The 18,028-nt window shown below is 34.3% G+C and overlaps 1 protein-coding gene across 11 annotated transcripts in view; it reads right to left on the reverse strand.

The window, feature by feature from the left end:
• The window catches only part of VRK1 (VRK serine/threonine kinase 1), a 114,487-nt gene that overhangs the window by 44,964 nt on the left and 51,495 nt on the right, over positions 1-18,028 (reverse strand). For all 11 annotated transcript variants that reach the window (XR_011648264.1, XM_071213709.1, XM_071213707.1 and 8 more), the window contains 2 exons: positions 12,986-13,150; positions 10,320-10,375 (listed from right to left, as the gene is read on the reverse strand). Coding sequence is in view for 10 of the 11 variants with exons in the window: in XM_071213709.1 (XP_071069810.1) it covers positions 10,320-10,375; positions 12,986-13,145 (216 nt within the window). In the remaining variant the exon portion in view is untranslated. The remainder of the gene's footprint in view (positions 1-10,319; positions 10,376-12,985; positions 13,151-18,028) is intronic.

Raw genomic sequence — 18,028 nt, forward strand, 5'->3', positions numbered from 1 at the left:
GAATGCCGTGCCACGCAGGGGTGTCCCCTGCGTGGGGGAGCCCCACATGCAAGGAGTGCGCCCCGTGGGGAGAGCTGCCCAGAGCGAAGGAAGGTGCAGCCTGCCCATGAATGGCACCACACACACGAAGCGCTGACAGAGCAGGATGATGCAAAAGAAAGAAACACATATTCCCAGTGCTGCTGCTAAGAATGGAAGCGGTCACAGAGGAACACACAGCAAATGGACACATATAGCAGACAACTGGGGCGGGGGGAGAAGGGGAGAGAAATAAATAAATAATAAGTCTTTGAAAAAACAAAAACAAAATCAGAGATAATCATTTGACGGGAAGGGAAACATTTTTAGTTTATGCATAAACAACTATATACAAATGTCTATTTACCAGGTTCCAAGGCCAAATATAAGAAATTTGTGGATTATTTAGGGCTCTTTCATAGAGCAGATATGTATAAACATGAGCAAATCATTTTGACAAATTTTTCCACATTAAGAAGGAAGTCCATCCCAAAATACTGGGTACATGCATACTTGTACTGAACAAAATGATCCCAAAGCAAGGATAAAAATGTGTATGCAAATACAATTCCATTTAGAATAAAATAATTAAATAATTAAACTCTTTGCTCAAAACTCTTACAGTGGGTCTCAACTTTAACCCCAAAAGAATCACCTGGGGAGCTTTAATAAAAACGTCCAATAACCGGGGCCTACACCCAGAGATTTTGATTATATTGTACAACAAAGGTTGAGAGAACCAGTTTGATACACTGACATTAAATCTAATTTAACATTTAAAATCAATCTGCCTTTGATCATTTCTTAAATAATATTTGCTGAGTTGTTTTTTCTCAAAAGATAAAATGTGATCATTTTTTAAAATATAGAAATATTTTGATATATTTTTCCACCTATGTATCTATTTTATAAAATCACCTTCATATATGTAAATAGCTTTGTTTCCTGCTTTCTTAATGATGCTATTCCAAATATTAGTAAAGGTTCTTTGAAAACATGATTTTTAATAGGCCATAATATTTTAAATGGCAAATGTTCATAACAGCTCTGATTTTTTTAAGATTTTTATTTATCTCTCCCCTTCCCCCACCCCGACTCCAGTTGTCTGTTCTCTGTGTCCATTCGTTGTGTGTTCTTCTGTGTCCACTTGTATCCTTGTCAGCAGCACCCAGAATCTGTGTCTCTTTTGTTGCTGTTGTTGCGTCATCTTGCTGTATCAGCTCTCCGCGTGTGCGGCGCCACTCCTGGGCAGGCTGGACTTTCTTTTGTGCTGGGCGGCTCTCCTTACGGGCGACACTCCTTGTGCGTGGGGCTCCCCTATGCGGGGACACCCGTGTGTGGCACAGCACTCCTTGTGAGCATCAGCACTGTGCATGGGCCAACTCCACACGGGTCAAGGAGGCCCTGGGTTTGAACTGTGGACCTCCCATGTGGTAGGCAGACACTCTATCCGTTCAGACAAGTCCACTTCCCAACAGCTCTGATTTTAATGCTGATACTCATTTTACATGTTGGTATGTGATGAACCATTTCAACGCTTAATATTAAAAAGCTATGAGAATTAAAAAAATTTCAGAATAGTAACGGACAGAGTTATGGCATATTATACACCACAAGTGAAAGCAAATTATGAATGGGCTTACTCTCAACGGCAGCTGACAAGACAGAGATGTTGATGGCCATCAGGAAGTTGAGAATAATGAATAGAAAGAGTAGTAAAATAAATGGTGGAAACATATGGCTAAAATTATTTAAAAGGATAAATAAAATAGGCATTTAAGGATGGTTTGGAGGGAAAGGTTTAAAACAAGGTCCTTATTGTCAAATAATTTAAAATCTAGTTACAGAGACAAGGCAAACACAAACTAAAAGCAACTAGTATGAGAAAAATATTAATATGTGAAATTATATAATAAAGGGAAATACTATGAGTGCTATAGAGCTTTAAAGGAATTCAGAAAAGATCGCAGGAGAAAGAAGCAAATAGTGATTAATAAACTCCTCCTCAGAAGGGAAAGAGAAAGGCAATAATATTATCTTGTTTATAGCATTTTTTCCAGGAATACAGATAAACTATGACATTGAAAAAGTTACTAAAATATTAAATGCAAAAGAGAAACCAACTGAATATTAATCATTGTTCTTAATTACAAATAGAAGAAATAATAAAAGCTAATGGAAACAGAACTGAATTAGGAGACAACAAAAGCAGAGTAATAAACAAGGTTTGATAATAAATGGCCTTAAACTTAGAAATGTAATTTGCTACCTTAAGTATTTAAGAAATACCTGTCCCTACCCATTTCTTTTCATAACTCTGTAAGTAAAAATGGGAGTAAAAGTGAAGTTACTTTGCACAACATCTAAAACACTTAGAATTACTCAGAATAAAGAAGAATATCATAATTTTAAGATGAAACACAGTTTAAAGAACCTCAAGTTATACAGAGCAAAAAGACATGGTTACACAACAGTTTCGCCCATCAAACAAGGCACTGACATACTTTACTTCTAAGTACTACTACGGGAATTAACCAAATGTAAAGGGCTCAGAGGTAACTACTTTATTTTAACCTCAACATTATGAGAAGTCACAAAGGGCCTTGCTTTCTTCTCATAACAGAAACCTTTTAAAGATCCTAAGAAGAAATCTAAACTTAGCCATATATGTTCATCTTAATTTGTTATATCAAACACAAATGCAGGTAATATTCAGCAATTCCATGCAAATGACGCAATTTCATAGTAACAATGTAGCTGCTCTGATTTAGCAGTAAGCTGAATATTTCAAAACACGTTATTCAACAAATGGGAAATTAGAAAAATCCAAAATGAAGGGCCATTAAGAAAAGGAATACGGCAGGGGAAACAAAACATTGACACAAAACTTGGAAGTAATCATTTCTTTTACTTCTGGGCAATACAGAGTAACTGGGACTCAACTCGCCCTCCCACTGGGAAAAAATATATATAAAATTGGATAAAATACATGAAATTACTCTTATCACACAATGGACAATATGCAGTGCAGGACTGTAACCCTAAAAGATAGGGGAAAAAAAACAAAATGCATCCATGACTGCCCTGCTTTCTTCCTAGCTGGATTAGGAGTAAAAAGCAGAACTAGGAGATCACAAGAGTATAGAGGGGAAGACCAAACTACTATATGTCTGGTCTGTATATGAAAGACATCTGTATATGAAAAACAGAGAAAGTTTGGAACATCTAACATCCATGAGAGTCCCACTGAGTATTTGGCCAAATGTAAGTTATGAAAAATGTAGAGTGAGAATTTATAAGGCTGGACATGAAACAACTAACAGAATCTATAAGGCTGGGCAAGAAAATAACTGAAAAAAGAGCTCACATGAGCTAGGAGATGTTTGAGCTACAATGAACCAGATATAAACCCTCTGAAATAACTCTGAAAAAAGAACTACCAGAGCTCACAATGAGCTAAGAGATGTCTGAGCTACAATGAACCAGATATAAACCCTCACTAAACACCCTGAACTATCAATGAAGAATCCATAAAGGTCAGGTATAAGAAAGTGTGCTCTAGATCTAAAGGCTCTAGGCCTGCCATGGCAAAGCTTAAAACCAAACTCTGACCATGTCAAGGTGATCTTCAAGCAAATTAACTGCCTGTCAGAACAAATCTTAATTCTGTCAATAACTCTTAGAAAACAAAACAAAACAAAATCCAGATACTCAACAACATGGCAGATGTGAAGTCCAGATACATAAAGTATTACTAGATATTTGAAGAAGAAAATGGGACCAATAAATAAAAGAAAAAAATAAAACCTCAAAAGAAATATTAAAATAATTTAAAAGTAGTATTCTAAAATTTTTTTAAATGTCTGAAATAAAAATTTCACTGAATGGGCTTAACAGCAGATTAGACCCCACAGAAGTAAACATTCGGAAGAAGACACGGCTCAACTGATAGAGCATCCGTCTACCATATGGAGGGTCCAGGGTTTGATACCCAGGACCTCCTGACCCATGTGGTGAGCTGGCCCACACACAGTGCTGCCACAGACAAGGAGTGCCGTGCCATGCAGGGGCGCCCCCGCATAGGGGTGCCCCATGCCAAGGAATGCGCCCTGCAAGGAGAGCTGCCCTGTGTGAAAAAAGGACAGCCCACGCAGGAGTGGTGCCACACACACAGAGAGCTGACTCAGCAAGATGATGCAACAAAAAGACAGTTTCCTAGTGCCACCTGACAAATGCAAGCAGACACAGAAGAACACACAGCCAATGTACACAGAGAGCAAAGGAAGGGAAGGGAAGAGAAATAAAGTTTAAAAAGTAAATGTTAATGAATTTGAAGATAACACAATAGAAATTAAAAACATGTAAAAAGGGGGAAAAAGGGTTTTAAAAAAATGAATAGGAAAATCTTAAGGGCAGCCAGAAATAAAGACATGTTAATACTGAGGAACAATGATTAAAGTACCAATAACTTTTCAACAGAAACAATGTAAGACAAAAGACAAAAGGAACAATATCTTTAAAGTGAGGAAGGAAAATGGGGGAAAAGTCTACATATGTGATTTGGTAGCAATGTTTGAAGAAACTTGAACAGCCATGGAAATAAGTCAGAAAACACTGGAAGCAAGAGAAAAAGAAGAAAGAGAAGAAGAACCAACATTTTCAGGATCAAATGTAGTCAGAGATTGCTGGAAATCATAATCAGGGCCACAAGCAGCAGTGAAAGTGAAGACAATTCTGATGATGTAGTCAGTTAGTGCATGCCTACACTGTAAGGCCCTCCCTTATCACTCAAAATCATGAACCACTCGAATTTTATGGAGGAAGATATCCCCAGTCCTTCATCCCTGCCTCTTTATGAAAAAGTAGAAAAAGAAGTGGAAGATGATGATGGTGGTGGTGATAAGTCAAAAGAGGAGGTAGTAAAAAAGTAGATATTTAATGAGAACAAGAAATCACAATAAAGTACAATTTTTAAAAAGTTGACTGCGACCACAAATATCACAAAATTGAAGAAAATAAAAATATTTTACTTTTAATCAACTACCTCAATAATAAATTTTCTAATAACTGCTCTGTAGGATATAATGTGCATGCTATTTGGAGTATGTACATCAATGGTTTTGGGTGTGTTCACAAAACTGTACATCCACCACCACAATCAATTTTAGAACATTTCATCACCCCAAAAAGAAATTCTATACTCTTCAGTCACTCCCCATTTCCCCCAAACCCTAAGCAACCATTGGCTGTCCCTATAGATTTGGCTGTTAAGGACATTTCATATAAATGGAATCATATGATTTTTTAAAAGCCAGTATCTAAGGTATAGATAAAAGCCAATAAAGAAGATAAGAAGGGAATAATAAAAAATATTCAATCCAAAAAAGGGTGGAAAAGGGGAACAAAGGTTACTTGGGGAAAATAAAAAATAAATTGTAAGATGGCAGACTTAAGTCATTACCAATTTCATACCAATAATCACATCCAATATAAATGACCTAAGTATTATATTAAATGTTTATAAAAGATAATTGTTTAAAGTAAAAATAACAGCAATATATTGTGGGATTTATAACATAAGTATAAGTAAAATGGATAACAATAACATAAAGGAAAAAAGCAGGAAAATGGAAGTATACTGTTGTTAGCCTCCCATGCTATATAACAAGCAGTATAATATCATCTGATGGTAGACGAGAAGTTAAAAGTGCTTCTTTGCAAACCATAGAGCAGCCATTTAAAGAAATTAAAAAAAAAAAAAATCCAAAGAAAAGACAGAATGAAATCATAAAAAACTATTCCATTTAAAGGAAAGCCGTAAACAAAGTGAACAGAACAGAGAACAGATAGGAAATGAAAACAAATAGTAAGAGTGGAGTCAATAAAGCCAATTGTAACTAATAATTACATTAAATTTAAGTAAACTTAATGCTACAATAAAAGAAACTGTCACACTGGATTTTTGAAAAATTAAGATTCAACTACACATTGTTTACAAGAATGCCATTAAAATAAAGTCAAAACTAGGCTAAAAAAATAGATGAAAAAAGATACATTGTGCAAACACCATTTAAAGAATAAGTGGCTATATTATTATCAGGTAAAGTAGACCTCAGGTCAAGAAGAACTCCCAGGAATAAAGAAAGGCATTCCATAATGACAAAGGGTCAAATCCTGTAAAAGACAAAACAACCCTATATGGGCATGTACCTGATAACAGAGCTTCAAAATACATAAAACAAAAATTAACAGAACTGAAAGAGAAAAAAGCAAGCCAACAATTATTATAGCTGGAATACTTCTCCCTGGTAAAAGGAAAAAAATGACAGAAAATTTTTACAGATTTAAAAAGCTTGACTAATACTAATAATCGACTCAATCTAATTGACATTTATAGAACAATATACCCAACAATTCTTTCCAGTGCACAGGAAACCTTTGCCACGAGACTATTTACTGGTCCATAAAATAAGTTTTAAGATTTAAAGGACTAAAATCATTCAGCATAAGTCACTCTGAATATAAAAGAATTAAATTAGAAATCAATAATAAAAAGAATCTCAAAATTCTCAAATGCTTGAAAATTAAGCAACATGTTTCTTATAACGCATGAATTAAAGAAGTTACAAAAGAAATTAAAAAACATTTTTAACTGAGTGATAATTAAAATACAACAGTAAAATTTAGAGATGGAACTTTATAGCCCTAAATATTTATATTAGAAAAGAAAAGAGTAAGTCAGTGATCTAAGCTAAGTGTCAGCAGCCAAGACTCACAGGACAAATTCAGCTCACAACTTGTTACAGTCAATATTATAGTTTTATTGAAATATGACCATTAGCTTATCTATTATCTATGGCTATTTTCATCCTACAACAACAAAGACAAGCATTTTGTCCTGCTAAGTCTAAAATATATATTATCTGGTCATTTACAGAAAATGTTAGCCAATGTCTAATCTAAGCTTCCACATTAACAATCTAAACAAGAAGAGCAAGGTAAACGTACAGAAAGTAAAAGGACAGGAATAAAAAATGAGAAAATAATTAAATAGAAAATAACAAAACAATCTATCAATGAAAGCAAATGTTGCTTCTTTAAAAAGATTAATAAAATTGACAAACCTCTAGCTAGCCTCACCAAGGGAAAAGAGAAAAAGAGATTGCCAGTATCACCAATGAAAGATGGAATATCATTACAGAGCTTTCAAAACTTAAAAGGAAAACAAAGAAAATATTATGAACTTCATGCCAATAAATTTAACAACTCAGATGAAATGAACATCTCAAAAACAACTTACCAAAATGACATACAAAAAATATAACATCCAGAGCACTCTATAATTAATTTAGGAGATTAAATTTGTAATTAAACCTCCCTACAAAGAAAATTCCAGGCCCAAATAAATGCTATCAAATATTTAAGGAAGAAATAATACATATTTTATACAAAATCTTTCAAAAGGAAAAAAAGAAAACACTTCCCATCTCAATTTATGAGACCAACATAACACTGATAGCAAAAAATAAGAAGCCTTTTTAATTCAGAAAAATTAGGGGAAAAAATTAAGACAAAATCCCTCATGAACAAAGACTCAAAAATCTATAATAAAATATGAAAAAATTAAATCCAGCATTAAGTAAACTTTACTCCAGTCACTCCATGACTAAGTGGGGTATATATCAAGAAGTGCAAAGTTAGTTTAACACACAATGTAATTGCCACATTAACAGCATAAAGGAGGAAAAAAACCTGTAAGCCATCTCAATAGATACAGAAAAAAACACTCAGAAAATTAATGGGAAGAACTACAAACTGAGAGAAAATATTTACAACAAACATATCTGACAAAGGACTCATATCCAGAATACATAAGCAATTCTTACAACTCAATTATAACAACCCAATTTCTTGGGGGAAAAAAAGAGGGGGAAGATGATGTACACAATCCACTCTCAAATGTTTAGATAACAGACAGACAAAGGAGGGAGGGAGGGAGGCAAAGAGGGAAGGAGGCAAACGTGGCAAAATGTTAAAACTGGTGGATCTGGGTATAGAAGAATTTGTCAGTTTTCCATATGAGTTTTGTAATATTTTTGCAACTGTCCTGTATGTTTTAAATTATTTCAAAATAAAAAGTTTAAGAAAGTGGGGGTAGGGAAAGGAAGTGAACATAGAACAAAAGAAAAAAACAGGTACTTTACAAAAGAAGACATGAATGGCCAATAAGCTACAATAACAAAGTATTTAAAATCACTAGTCATCAAGCAAGTAAAATTAAAACAGGATATATCACTATGCTCATTATAATAGCTAAGAACAAACTAACAAACTGATAACACCCCAAAAAAGGCATGTTCAGGTCCCAACCGCTGGTCCTGTGGATCTAAACTTATTGTAAAAAGGACCTTTTAATGAAGTTACTTTAGTTAAGGTGTGGCCCAAATTAATCAGGATGGGTCTAAATCCTATTACTGGAGGCTTTACAAAGAAGGCCACAGAGAGAAAAGCCATGGGGAACAAGCATGAAGCTAGAATTCAATGGAACCCGTTAGAGAAAGATGCCACCACGTGCACCGCCTTGTGACAGAAAAGTCAAACACCAAAATGCCACAGTATTTAGGAAGAAAGCATCATCTAGCTGATGCCCCAATTTTGGATGTCTTCTACCCTCAAAACTGGGAGCCAATAAGTAAATTCCCAATGTTTAAGCCAACCCATTGTATGGTATTTGTTTTAGCAGCTAGGAAACTAAAACAGGTAATTTCTTATAAAGTTAAATATACTCTTCCTATATAAATGAGGAATTCTACTAGGTATTTACCCAAGAGAAATAAAAACCCATGTCCATAAAAATACTAGTACAAAAATATTCATAGCAGGTTTATTCCTAACAGCCAAAAAGTGGAAACAACCCAAATGTCTATAAATAGGAAATGGAAAACAAACTCTTTTATGTCTAGGTGATGGAATACTAATCAGCAATAAAATAGAACCAATGACAAAACACCAACAATATGGACAAAGCTTTAAAATATTACACTGAGCATAAGAAGTCAGAGATAAAATAGAACATATTGCATGTGATACCATTTATGTGAAGTTCTAAAACAGGCATGACTAATCCACGGCAAAAAAGAAAAAACCTAAGACAAGTGGTTGCCCCAAGGGTGTGGATTTGATTGGAAAGGGGCACAGAGTAAATTTGGAAATGATGGAAATATTCTATACTTTGACAGGGATGGAGGTTAAACAGATATATGCTTCTGTCAAAAGTCATCAAACTCTTTATTTAAAACTTACATATTTCCCTGTATATGAACTCTACCTCATTAAAAAGAATGTTTTAAAAAAATTAGCTCTAGGAAAATCCAGGCCCAAGAGTTGTCAATTCACGAGGTGTCAAATATCTCCAAGTATATTTCATATTAGAAAAAGATTTAAACAAACAAACAAAAAACACAACCTTGAGGTAATTCCAGAGACCTATAGCTTCTAGAGGGAGAAAAGGGAGAAATAGGGAGTGGGGAACGTGTATAAATTGCCCAATGACAGATACTGCTACCTCCTCTATTTAACAAAAAGTTGCTCTTCATAGTATTAAAGAATTTTGAGGGGAGGAAGATCAGGCTTCTACAACTCTAGGATTACAGATGCTGGTAAAGCAAAAAGATGCATTGATATACACAATATATTGATAACCAAAAAAAGTAATTAAATGTCTTTTAGTTCACCAAAATATAAACTGACCAGTGATATGCTTATATGAAATGGGATGTTGCCAACCTTTACTATCACAAATTAATTTCAACATTAGTATATGTAAAGAAGGTTCAAAGTGATCCTGATAAATAATTTAAATTACTAAAAGGGGAAGGGAAGAGAATTGGGAATTAAAACTAAGTGGGGGTCCAGAAGTAAATATAAGATAAAATACAATAAATTATGCTTAATTAGTAAAGTTTTATAGAATATAAATATAAAAAACATCTCATCTAATGTAAATAGCTGAAATAAAATGAATAAGCTCAATATTTTGATTCCATATTTGTAACCTCTATGCTTCCATTTATTTTTTCCCAAATGCTAGTGGCACTCTAATTCAAAAGGGAAGAGAAGGACTTTTTGAACTCGAGTTACTTAAAACTAAAAAGTTACTTTTTTGTTACATTAGATATCAAACATTATTAAAAATGTAATACCTTATGACTTAATTAATTCTATTTATCAAAAAGGCTACTTAACTGAATAAATCCTATACTAAATCAACAGAAAAGAAAAAGATTAAAATATTTTCTTACCACTTTTACAACACAGGGTGCATCACTGCCAACAGATTTTGAAGAATTTGTATCAGCTGTTTTAAAAAGTGAAATATTTAATATCAGAATAAGACAGCATTATTACAGCCTATTACTAACCTTATATACTATTACAGTCTCTGTATCTATTGGCCCTTGACAGAATAAAATTTAGTCCCCAAATCATTACAGTTTATCTATTGTAAGACTTCTCTTTTCCATGTTTCTTTTTTTCCTTTCTCCCCACTCCTTCCAATGTCTGATTTCTGTGTTCATTCGCTGTGTGTTCTTTTGTGTCTGCTTGTATTCTCACTGGGCAGCTTGGAGAACCAATCCTGGGACCTTTTGGAGTAGGAGAGAAGCAATCATTCTCTTACGCCACCTCAGCTCCCTGATCTGCTGCGTCTCTTATTCTCTCTCCTCTGTGTGTCTTTTTGATGCATCATCCTGCTGCACCAGCTCTCTGCGTGGGCCAGCACTCCTGCACGGGGCAGCACTCCATGCAGGCCAGCACTCCACTCAGGCCAGCACTTCCTACTCTAATGAAGTTAACATTCCAATGGCTGGATGCAGACAACAACTAAACAAGTTAAAGTATGTTTGATTGTACTAAATGCTATCAAAGAAAACTCAGGTAGGAAAGAAAGATAGGCAGTGTTTGCAGGGTAGTAAGAAAAGACCTTGCTGACAGGGTATCATTTGAGCAGTGATCTGAACACAGTGAGGGAATAAACCATGTGATTCTCCAAGGGAAAAATATTACAGGCAGACCAGTACAAAAGTCTTGACTTGGGAGCATGTTTTACATGTTTGAGGAAAGTCAGGAGGCCAAAGTGGATGGAGAAGAATAAGTGAGGTGGAAAGCAAGAGGAAGCACATCAGAAAAACAGCAGGGTACAAACACAGTGGGCTTAATAGGTAACGTAATGGCTTTGGCTTTTACTCTCAATAAGAGAGGGATCCATCAGTAGATTGTAAGCAGAGGATTGACAAGAACACACTTTGATTTTTAAAGAATTCTTCTGGCTGCTTTGTGGAAAGCGGAAGTAGGCAGTAAGGGCAGAAGCAGAGAGATCAGTGAAGCAGCTACTAAAATATTCCAAGCAGAGATGGTGAAGGCTTGAACCAGAGGGGTAGCAGACAAGATGGTGGGAAGTGGTTAGACTATGGACATATTTTCAAAGAAAAGTCAATAGGATTTACTAATGGATTAGACATAGAGTGTGAAAGGGAAAAATGGAGCCCAGAATGATTCCAGGTTTTTGGCCTGAGCATCCAGAAAGAAGAAGTTTTCCATCCCTAATGTCAGGTGTCTAATTCACACATCCTGCAGTAGAGAACTTATGTAATTTACCAACTCCTCTAAATCTCCAAGTCAAAAAATATATGCTTGGCTAATATAGCTACTACTTTTTCATGGTTTATGAGGATTTTCATGTTAAGTCAGATAAAGTCACTGGAATGGGTTTGGCTCTGAACAAAACCAGAAAATTAACACATTTCCAAAAGGTAGGTGCTGCTGAACTACAGGAATCCTAATTCTAAAATAAAGAATAAACAAAGCAGGGGTTTTTAAGCTATGTTTCATGAAGGTCCTGCTAGACTGCCACTGACCAACTGCAGGCCACTAGGCCTGGAGGCATGTAAGTGGGACCCCTCCTGAGTAAAAGCAGCAACTCTTTTATCTGCTGATGGTTCTCAAACTTCAACATCAGTCAGAATCTCTAGGACCTCTTTTAAAACACATCACTGGACCCTCTCCCTTGGGTTTCTAACTCAGTAGATTTGGAATGGGACCGAAGAATCTATATTCCTAACAGGTTCCCAGGAGATGCTATAATAGTAGTAATAATCTATGCTATAATATTAGTATTCTGAAGAGGATGTTGCTTGAAAACAAAAGAAGGGGGAGGAGGGGTTTCCACCATTAAAAATAAAATACCTCCATGGCAGAAAGTAAATAAATCAATAAATCAGGATTAGAGGTGGGGTAAGAATACAGAATGGAAAATTTAGAGAGAAATAGCAAAAGCAAACATAAGTAGTAATGCATCACTATTAATATTCTCAGTGAAGCAGACAACTTTATAAGTAATAGGTAAAGTGCATTTTAAATAAATAATTCAGTTTCAAATGTAGAGAACCTCAGGGTTCCACAATGAGCTCCCAAATTTTTCAGAAAAAAATATGCTATTCACACATTTAGTCAGGTCTAAATGCAGTTTCTAGGTCATTTTCAAAATTCCACTATGATGAGTATTACAGTGATACAGAAAAAAAAGGAAATCCATACCTGTAAAAGATCTGAAAATCTCCAAATTATACAAACACAAAGGCAATAAATCTGAATTTGGTGGCAGTAGGGGAGGAAAGATGTACATGGTCTTTTTGGAATCTCAAAATGATTAAGATTATATGGAATATTTTAAAATCTAAAGTCATAATGCTCACTAATGACATTACAGATATTTTATCCCTTTTTTCTATTGTGATTAACAGTATTCTTTTTCATTCCTTTATCAAACGTGCATATTTGCTTAATCATTCAATATTAAGTGACTATAGACTATCAGGAACATCATGTAACAGCTCATAATTAAGAAACCATTTTGATAAGAAAGCATAAAAATCACTGGATTCACAACTTAAAGTAATTACATACTTACCAAGATATATACAACCAAAACCACCTTGACCAATGGGCAATCCTAGTTTCCATTCCTTTTTTGTCATGTCAGTTATTACCTCCCCATCTGCAAACTGTTCTGCAAGACGTCTCTTTGCAGGGCCCTGTTTTCCAGCTTGTGCTGCTTTTACACGAGGCATTTTTACTATAATATAAAACAAAGCAAAATTCAAAATTATAATCCTGGAAGCATTTGAAACATTTCTCTCTGACGAAAGTTTCTGTGCAACAGAAGTATTATATAAATTCCTACTCACTCCAAAATTTAAATAAAGGAATTCTGTTAATTCTGACTCATAATGGCTCAAATCCTACTTGATTATCTCTTAATTTGGAAGGAAATAAGTAAAATGATCTATGCACTGGCTTTCCAGAAAATGTTTAGTTTTAAATTACAGTGAATAACAATGCTACTCACACACAAAAAAAAAGAAAGAAAATATTTAAAAACAACAAAAACAAAACAAAAAACAAAAAACAAAATCCAATTAGAATATATGTGTACTTTGTATGTATACTTTATGCAACCAAAAATTTATAAAGTCAATAGTGAGTAAGTACATATTAAGAGAAAGTGAAAACAAACACAAAGGAAAGGGAAAAGGTACTTACTGCACGATAGTAGATACTTTACACATAGGTTCCTATCCATCCTCACAACTCTGTGAAGATTACATCAGCCCCATTTTATTGATGAGGAAATTAAAGCTCAGCAAGTTAAGCAAACTATCCAAGTTAAGTAGCCAGTAAGTAGTGGAACAAAAGAGATGAACTAATAACCTGGCTCCAAAGCCCCACCAACATGCCCCACAATCAGAGAAGTCACGACAATGAAGGAGCACACCTTTCAAGAGTAACAAGGAGAAATTGTGCCTGTTTAGTCATTTTGGTAACAGAAAAGGCAAAGCCGGTGATAACCAGCATTCCTATGCCTCCCTTCTCACCAGCTATCCTTTCAGAGATGAACCACAATCCAGTTTTCTCACTAACGGACAAGTCTAAATTCAGGGAAAACACTGGGAAAAGAGCACTGGGCTAGAATCAAAAGACCTAGATTCCAGTTTAGCTGTGACACCAGTTAGTTGAGTAATCTTGTTCATGTCACTTCTCTCTGGGCTTTAAGGGTCTCCAGCTGTAAAGTGAAGAAACTCGATGCATATGCACCTATGTTTGTATGGGTATGTGATTTCAATTCTCGATTCTACAAATATAAATTGAAAAGGATTTAAAACAAATACTTTTAGGATTCTGTAGTTCCCTAAAAATGTAGTAGAAACATAGTAAAGAAAGAAGGGTAATAAGACTGAAAGGTTACCTGCAATACCTGAAACATTATTAAGGAGGAAGAAGTCTATTAAGAGGTAATGTTTACATTACATATGTAGTTAGAGTCTGAATACAAATATGCTAAAAACACAAACATAATTAGATTGAGGTGTTTGTGTTTTTTTTGGCAAATACCCACCCACTATCACTTCATATACATAAACCATACACTGCTCTTTATTTTTCGGAGATTAAAAATTTTTTCCTACAGAACAATACTGCTACATCTTCATTGTCGAAATCTCCAAATTAACAAAAACATCTACAAAATAAATGAATGTGCCTCTGTTATTTATTCATATTAAATAAATCTCTTAATTAATGTATTTTTAATTGTAAAATCTTGCTGAATAGAACTTCATTGCTAACTGGGATAACCTAGCCTCAAAACATCAAAAAAAATTACATTATGGAACCAACTAAAGGTAACTAAAACACACAGTACTTTCAAATACTAAAATGGATGCTTTATAAATTTTACCCACTTTTATCAAACCACCAAAGAGTGATTATTTCCTTATATCAGTCAAGACAGTTTAAAATGAGTATAAAATTGAAAAAGTTTCTCTTTTTTGTATAACTCCAAGAAGTGACTGTGATGGTTAGGCTAATGTGTCAACTATCTCCTATTAATTCTATTTCTCCATAGAACCCTGACTAGTAAATACAGTAACTAACTTACCTTTTATGTTTTTCTGGAATTCTTTCCCAGAAGTGACTAAAATACTGTAGTTTAAATAAACTATTTTAGCTCAGCCTCTAGTAATATAAATTCTACTCAATACAAACTATTTTTCTTCCGAATTAAACTGTTTGCCTTTATTTTTAGTTTTCTTCCTTTAACCAATAAATTGAAACTAATCTATAATAATTAATTAAAGCTTGGACCAACTTTCTTTCTTTCTTAAAAATAGTCCCACCATATGACAATCAACATTGTCAGGTTACTCAGAACTCTCAGAAGTAACAGCTCCTAAAGGTTAACTGAAAATGGTGGAGGCGGCAGCATAGTTTTTCAATCTTCCTGAATTCCATCATAAAAACAGGGCAACAGGAGATAAAAACTCAAAACCCATGGATAACATCTTCTACAAAACTAGAGGGCACACATATCCTACCTTCACAATCCCCCAAATCTGAATGGTGACAACAAACCACAGACAGCAACAATACCTAAGTGATGTCAGCAGCTGCAAAGAAAGAAGCAAGAGGAAGTGCCTCTGATGCACCTTAAAATTCAAAATTATCAACAGATATTTATAAGAAAGCACAGGAGACGATGAGAGAACAGTCAATGAAACTAGGAGGGGTTCTGCATACTCCACAGTGGGTAAGAACAAGGGGTCCATGATATGGCCTGATGAGGCTGAAACGTATATTCCATGACTCTCAAAACTAACCAGCCAAAGACCCCTCCCAGGACAAAGTCTCACAATGAGGAGAAACTGCTGGGAAGGAATGCAATTGATCAAGACAAGGATAATACAAACAAAAAAAGAACATCCAAATAAAAAATGAATATGAAAGCTAGCCTCCATATTTGGAACACTTCACAAAAACAAATGAAGAAGGAACTCTAGAGAATGAAGTTATAAAGACTATCTGAATCACTTCACCTAAAACTAACTGCACATAAGAGAAAACTAACTGTACACACAGAAAAGGATAAGGGTTTAGTCCCATACAAATACTAGGTATATATTAATAAGGAGAAAACAATTCTACAAAAGCACATAAAAGAAACATGCCTCCCAAAGTTGACAACTATAACCTAATATTTCAAAACAAGTTAAAAGCTATTTTTAAAAGATATAAAATATAAATGACAAACATGAATTAAATTTAGAAGAATTCAGAAATCAGGTGGTAGAACTGAAGAAAGAATTCGAAATAAAAGGCAAAATCATTTCAAAAATGAACACTAAACTAAAAAGAGAAATACAGTGAAAATATTTTAAAATTTAATCAAAATGGAAGAAAAACACGTTTAAGTAAAATTCATAAATTTAGAATATGAGAAAATAAATGCCCAGATAACAAAGAAAATCAAGCAAGGGAACAGAATTTTTAAAAACCTTTAATTCAAGAAAACTTTAATGAACTTTAAAAAAGGGGGTGGAGGGGGAAGAGAAGATGTGAAACTATATAGTAAAAAGACACCACAACAAAATCAACCCAGAATGACCAATACCAAGAAGTATTCTAGTAAAGTTACTAGACTTTAATAGTATAAGAAGATATTTACTGAGCCCCCAGACGAGGAAAAGAAAAAATCAGACTGTCATCACATTTTGACAGCAATACTTTATGCCAGAAAAAAAAAGTAAATCATGAAAAGAAAGCTGGATCCAAAGATATACCCAGCTAATTTGAAGTACAAAGACTGCAAGGTGTTTTCAACATGGGAAAAAGGAATAAGAATCTACTAGGGAATAAGCCTCACATATACAGAATGACTACAGATAGATCACTGTAAGTACCAATATTTTTACATTAACTACGTCAAGATTTATCTTTTAAGATGCATATCAGACATAAATCTTAATTTATTTCTTTTATATTAAATATCTTAAATATCTCCCATGTTTTTGTTTGGAAAGCAGTAAATATATATTTACTTGCAGAAGCTGAGACCATAGCAGGGTTATAAAGTAAAGGATAGCATAAGTATGGCTACATGTTCTGAAAATGTAGATATAGTACCAGTATAAAAAATAGAATATGCAAAAAAAAAGTAACTTTCTGGTAATTATATTATTGGTAATAGTATTGGTATTATTACCTGAGGCTACTATGTGCATAAATGTAGAATAATGCAAATTAGTAATTGTTATATTCTAAGTCTACCATCTTCTTCAGTCCTTAAAAATTAGGATTAAAAGAGAGAAAACACAAATAAATAAAATCAGAAATGAGAGGGGATCATTAACACTAATCCCACAGAAATAAAAGAGATGATAAGAGGATATTATGAACAGTTGTATGCCAAAAACTAGAAAATGTAGACAAGATGGACAAATTCCTAGAAACACATATACCACTCACACTGACCCTAGAAGAAACAGAAGACCTCAACAAACCAATCACAAGTGAAGAGACTAAAACAGTCATCAAAAACCTCCCAAAGATGAAAAGCCCAGGACCAGGTGACTTCACAGGTGAATTCTACCAAACATTCAAAGATGACCTAATATCGAGCTTGCTCATGCGCTGACAAAAAAATTGAACAGGAAAGACTGCTACCAAACTCATTCTATGAAGCCAACATCACCCTAACACCAAAACCAGATAAAGATACTATGAGAAAAAAAAATTACAGACCAATATCTCTAATGAATTAAGATGCAAAAATCCTCAACAAAATAATTGCAAACAGAATCCAAAAGCACATTAAAAGAATCATACATCAAGATCAAGTACACAAGGGGGCTCAACACAAGAAATCAATTAGTGCAATAAACCACATTGATAAACTGAAGAGGAAAAGTCACATGATCCTCTTGATGCAGAAAAGGCATGTGACAAAATACAGTACACTTTCTTGATAAAAACACTCCAAAAGCTAGGAATAGAAAGAAGCCTTCTCAATATGGTAAAGTACATGTGTGAAAAACCTACAGCTAGCATTTTACTCAATGATGAAAGACTGAAAGCTTTCCTGCAGAGGTAAGGAACAAGAGAGGAGGATGCCCATTGT

This window comes from Dasypus novemcinctus, chromosome 3 (assembly GCF_030445035.2).
Source record: "Dasypus novemcinctus isolate mDasNov1 chromosome 3, mDasNov1.1.hap2, whole genome shotgun sequence".
Classification (NCBI taxonomy): domain Eukaryota; kingdom Metazoa; phylum Chordata; class Mammalia; order Cingulata; family Dasypodidae; genus Dasypus; species Dasypus novemcinctus.